Below are 4,793 nucleotides of genomic sequence, written 5' to 3'. Positions count from 1 at the left end.
GATCCTGATGGACATTGAGGGGCTAAAAACAAACTGTAATAAGTTGAGTTTGTTTGGGGGGCATTGTGATGAAAAGGAAAGGAGAACAAATGTTTGTAAGACGTTTAAAGTAATTTTGTTTTCAAATTTTATTGGGCTTTCCGTTTTAGCCCAAGTTCATAGACTCAAGTGGTTTGCCAAATCTTTGAGGCTATGGGTTGGGCACCAGGCATGCCTAAGCGTGTTTCACTATCTCAAGGGTTTTCCGTTCATTTAATTCACTTGACTTTAGACGACGGAGTTCGTTATCGAAATCACCATTTAAGTGTCCGATACGGCGTTAGACGTTGCCAAAGAAATTAATTTGAGGTTCATCAGTTAGGTACTCTTGTACAATTAAAAACATCAAAACCACAGCAATAGTTCTATTGTGCAATACAGCTGACGAAATTCTATCAATAATTCACTGTCAAAGGTTTTCCTGTCTGACTTCGTTAAAACAGACTTCGGTTGGCATTTATATATTATTAGACGTACCCTCTTCCCTTTTCAAAAACACACACTAACGTTTCTTTAATGATAATCAATTTAATCTTTAATGACTGTACAAATGACACAATTGCTCCAAGTTCTCGAGTTTTGAAACGCTGGCATCAGTCATATCTTGAATGAAACGCTGTATTTCTCTCAGAGCGTTCCTGTTTTGTGGATCGGAGTCTACCCCTCCGTTTGCTACAACAGCCCAACATAGAGCGGAATTTGGTCCTGAAGTTTGCGTTACACAAAGGGTAAAGGAATGGATTAAGTGTAGAGTTTAAGTAACCAACCCAGGTGGCGGCGGTCAGGTGACCACTGTCCACACAATTGTCACAAAAAGCGACCACCAGGAAAAGGGTGAAATAGGGCAAAAAACACAAAGTGAACGCTCCCATAATGACTCCAAGCTGCCTCGCGGCTTTGATTTCTTTGTTGAGAGAGGAACTTTGTCGTATTGTCCGGAGTCTTTCTTTCAGTCCAGTGACCCCTCCTGTGAGACGGCGATGCTTGTCGTCATGTAGAACCATGACGCCTCCATCAGACTCCTCTCCGTTCTTAGAGGAACAACATTCTGCACTGCTGCTTGGCGGGATTGACACGCCAGCTGTCCGGTCGAAAAAAGACTCCGCTTGGCGAATCTTTCTGATCCCACTGACCACAGAAAATGTTTCTCGTGGTGAATGTTTTGGCAGTTGAGATCTTGCGGAATGATTTATTACTGTTGTTGTCTCTGGTTTATTCTTTCCTGAGCACGTAGTTTTGCGATCTCGCTCTTCGAAAGTACTGGCTGAGGAAGAGGATGATTCTGAAACGGCCGTGAGCTGTGGGAAACTCGAAGGCGAGAAAGAGGTTTCTTCGGGGTTGTATTTTCTATACGAATCCAGCCTGACACCTTGAAGTTTTGATGATGAAGAAGAGGAGGATTTTTTACCTCTTTTAAAAAGACCTCGTTTGAACGCCGCTCCCTTTCCTTTTGACAGCTGTGGGGGTACAGGGACAGTTATTTGGAGCTGTGATGCTGATTCCTGGGGTGTTGTCACAGGTGAAAGTTTTAAATTTGGTGTTGAGGAATTTGCCTGTAGCTTTACAGACATCTTGAAATCCGGTAGAGGTCGAGGATTGCTTCTTGCTCCAGACGATGTTCTAGGTAGGCTGCTGGAGTATTTGTCGCCACCCACGACCCAAGTTGACCGTGTCAAACATTGCACTGGGTAGTGATCTTCGTAGAAGTACCTCTCTATTTTTTCCGTCTGAGGATCTAGGACACTTTCGTCATAAATATATTCCACTTTGAAAGTGCCACCACTTCCAGAAGAATCCCTGTTGTACGTCATGCCACCAGGTTGCCGTTTCACTGTGAGCAGTCGGAGGTTTCTCTTCCCTGAGGGAAGAGAGCGAGTCCCGTTCTGTCTCGCCCTAGCACCGTTGCCAGCACTCAGATTTGAGGCATTGCTGTTACTGTGGTTCACGCTAACGTTACCGCCTCGGTTGTCGAGAGAAGAATTTTCATCATTACATTCACTATCCTCTAGCGAATGAGAATTGGCGACGTTCGATTTGTAAGAGAGTACAGTCCCTCCTGGATTTCTTTGACCCAGCTCAAACTCTGAACGTCGCCTGATGGCGATGAAAATTCTGAAGTACAGAATATACATAATGGTTAAAGGGAGGTAGAAGTTGAAGAAAGCGGCGATAAGTTTAAAGAGAGAGTTTTTGGCGTACTCCGTATCGCAGACATCTTCGGGTACAGTTCTCTCCCCTCCGTGTGCAAAGTGATGCCAGCTCGAGATGGGCAAAACCCACAGGCAGGAAACAGTCCACACGAAGGCTATCATGCTGAGAGCTCGTCTCTTTGTGCGCTTATGCAGGTACTTGAGCGGTTGTCGGACTGACCAGTAGCGATCTAAGCTCAGTATAAAGAGGTTTAGGATGGAGGCTGTGCTAGCCGTGTAGTCAACCCCGGTCCAGATCTGAAACAGACAAATCAGATCTTATTTTAATAATAATAATAGTAATAATAATAATAATTATAATTATAATTATAATAGTAACAATAACAATGATAGTAGTAATGATAATGATAATAACAATATTGATTCTAAAAAATAATGATGATAATGATAATACATGAATAGATAAATAATTGTATTTGTCACAATAATAATTGATTGATTCTTGAGAAATGTTCGTTAATGTCTACAGCTGTATGCACTGATTTAAAGAAAAGAAGAGATGCAAATAACTTCTTGAGACCATTTTGTTTCCATAATTTTTTCAAGAGAATAAACAGCCATCCGAACTGATTTGTGCGCAGCGTTTCATTATTATAAGAAACGAAATACAAGGTATCAACTGTTAGCCTTTTGGATACCTGTTTCCAAGGTCATATTAAGATGTGAAAATAGGGTTTTTATTTAGTCATACTTGTTTTATACTTCTTTTGGAACTATGATTAGGAAGCTAAAAACTAATTTTCTCAAGCTATTTCGTTCTTAGATTAAGTTAATAAAACAGGATACAATTAGGACCTAATTAATGAGATCGAAAAAGAGCAATGACGACGAGAGAGTTGAAAAATTATTTATTATGGAGTGATAATTTTAACTGCATTGCCCTTTGTTTCTTGTCATATTATTATAAGCAAGGTTTGGTTGGATATCCGTTTCAAGACAGTCCAACTATCCTCTCTCCGAGTGGCGTCAGTAGCCTAGTGGTAAGACTACCGGACTCGTAATCGTGAGATTACAACACTTACCACCACACCTCCCCCACCCCTCCAACCGCGTGTGTTGGTGATATACAAAATCGTGAGATTACGGGTTCGGGGGTTCGAGCCTAAGCTCTGTCCGACGTTGTGTCCTTGGGAAAGGCATTTTACACGAATTTCCCACTTGGTTCGGTCCTTTCGGAGGTCCAGCCTCTTAAGAAATCTAACAGTATCGGTAGGGGCGTAAAACCTATTTTCCTCTCTCCGAAACGGCCGAACAAAGTAGTCAGATACCCTCATAATGCCACTAGACACGTCTAAGTAAAAGACAATAGCCTTTCGTATGTGTTAAACATGGGGTCACTTGATCCAAAACATACCAACTTAACATCAGTAGCGCTAAAGCATGAAATATCAGGCACGTTGCTGAATATGATGACATAAACGTGAGCTGAATATCTGAGACACCACATGTCCAGAGTAGATGCAAAACATAATTTTAGACACCTCTTACCACCCTCCCCTTCCCTCTCAACCAACCAACCTTTTCCCGATCATTCAACGAGTTTGTTTACGGGAGCAGAGAACTGAACCGGCTGGTTTTCCACTAATGACAAGCAATATCGTCTCTCTTACCACCACACCTCCCCCACCCCTCCAACCGCGTGTGTTGGTGATATACAAAATTAATAACACCCCTGAACACTAGCTACGGGTGAAATTTGTTCGAAAGTCAGAATAGCTAAGAGGAAAATAATAATACTATTCTATTCTATAATGTTCATTGACATTAACGCTCATGGGTATTATCAGTTTCCTGGACACTGCTTTAGAATTGTAAGTATTTTATTTGTATCGAGGTGGGCTTTTACAGTTAATATTTAAAATCTTGAAATTTTTGCACGAATTCCATCGTTATTTCGCTATACTAGAATTACACCGTTCTAACTGCTCAGTAGATATACCTAGTTTTGAGAAATTTTACGCTAAAAATTTTGAGTTTCACATGTCCTACTTTTAAGATTGCAATTCTTCGAATATCTTGATAACAACTCCGAATAAGCTTACGATGGTGATAGAGCAGATATAACATAATTTGGTTTTTGACATCTTGACTTCAATTGCCCTAAACGTCAGTTAGTACTTCTTAATTCTGAGGTCTCGATCTATTAGGTATCCTATGTTTCATGTCATCGAACTGCATTATGCCCCGTTTTCCGGCTTATCATTTCTTCATTTCTTAGGGGAGGTTCGCACTGGCGTCTGTGGCATGAGGTAAGGGGTTACGGCGTCGCATTCAGAAAAATCAGAGTTCAGTTCCGGTTCAGGGAATATTTTTATATCTCGGTCTTCCACTACTGGGACGTTGTATCCTTCTCAACCCGAGTTGGCCCTGCCACATCCTAAATGAGTTAAATGGTGTCAAAGTGGACTTACATTACAAGACACTAATAATAATTTTTTTTAAACGTATTTATTTTGTATTATTCTTTAATAATAATGATAATAATAGTAATAGATAGCATTTGTATAGCGGAAATGCCCGCTCAAGAGCAAGCTCTATGCGCTT

At 40.9% G+C, this 4,793-nt stretch overlaps 1 protein-coding gene across 1 annotated transcript; it reads right to left on the bottom strand.

Annotated features, from left to right (window-relative positions):
- Window positions 1-551: 551 nt before the first annotated feature.
- Window positions 552-2,492, bottom strand: LOC101862031 (muscarinic acetylcholine receptor M3; the record flags this gene model as incomplete). The annotated part of the gene is made up of 1 exon (XM_013081828.2): window positions 552-2,492. A coding segment is annotated over one exon (1,860 nt), but the record flags the coding sequence as incomplete, so codon positions are not given.
- Window positions 2,493-4,793: the final 2,301 nt, after the last annotated feature.

Source organism: Aplysia californica, unplaced genomic scaffold, assembly GCF_000002075.1.
Source record: "Aplysia californica isolate F4 #8 unplaced genomic scaffold, AplCal3.0 scaffold00147, whole genome shotgun sequence".
Classification (NCBI taxonomy): Eukaryota; Metazoa; Mollusca; class Gastropoda; order Aplysiida; family Aplysiidae; genus Aplysia; species Aplysia californica.
Note: the sequence above shows the minus strand (reverse complement) of the source record. Positions and strands in the feature narration are given on the sequence as shown.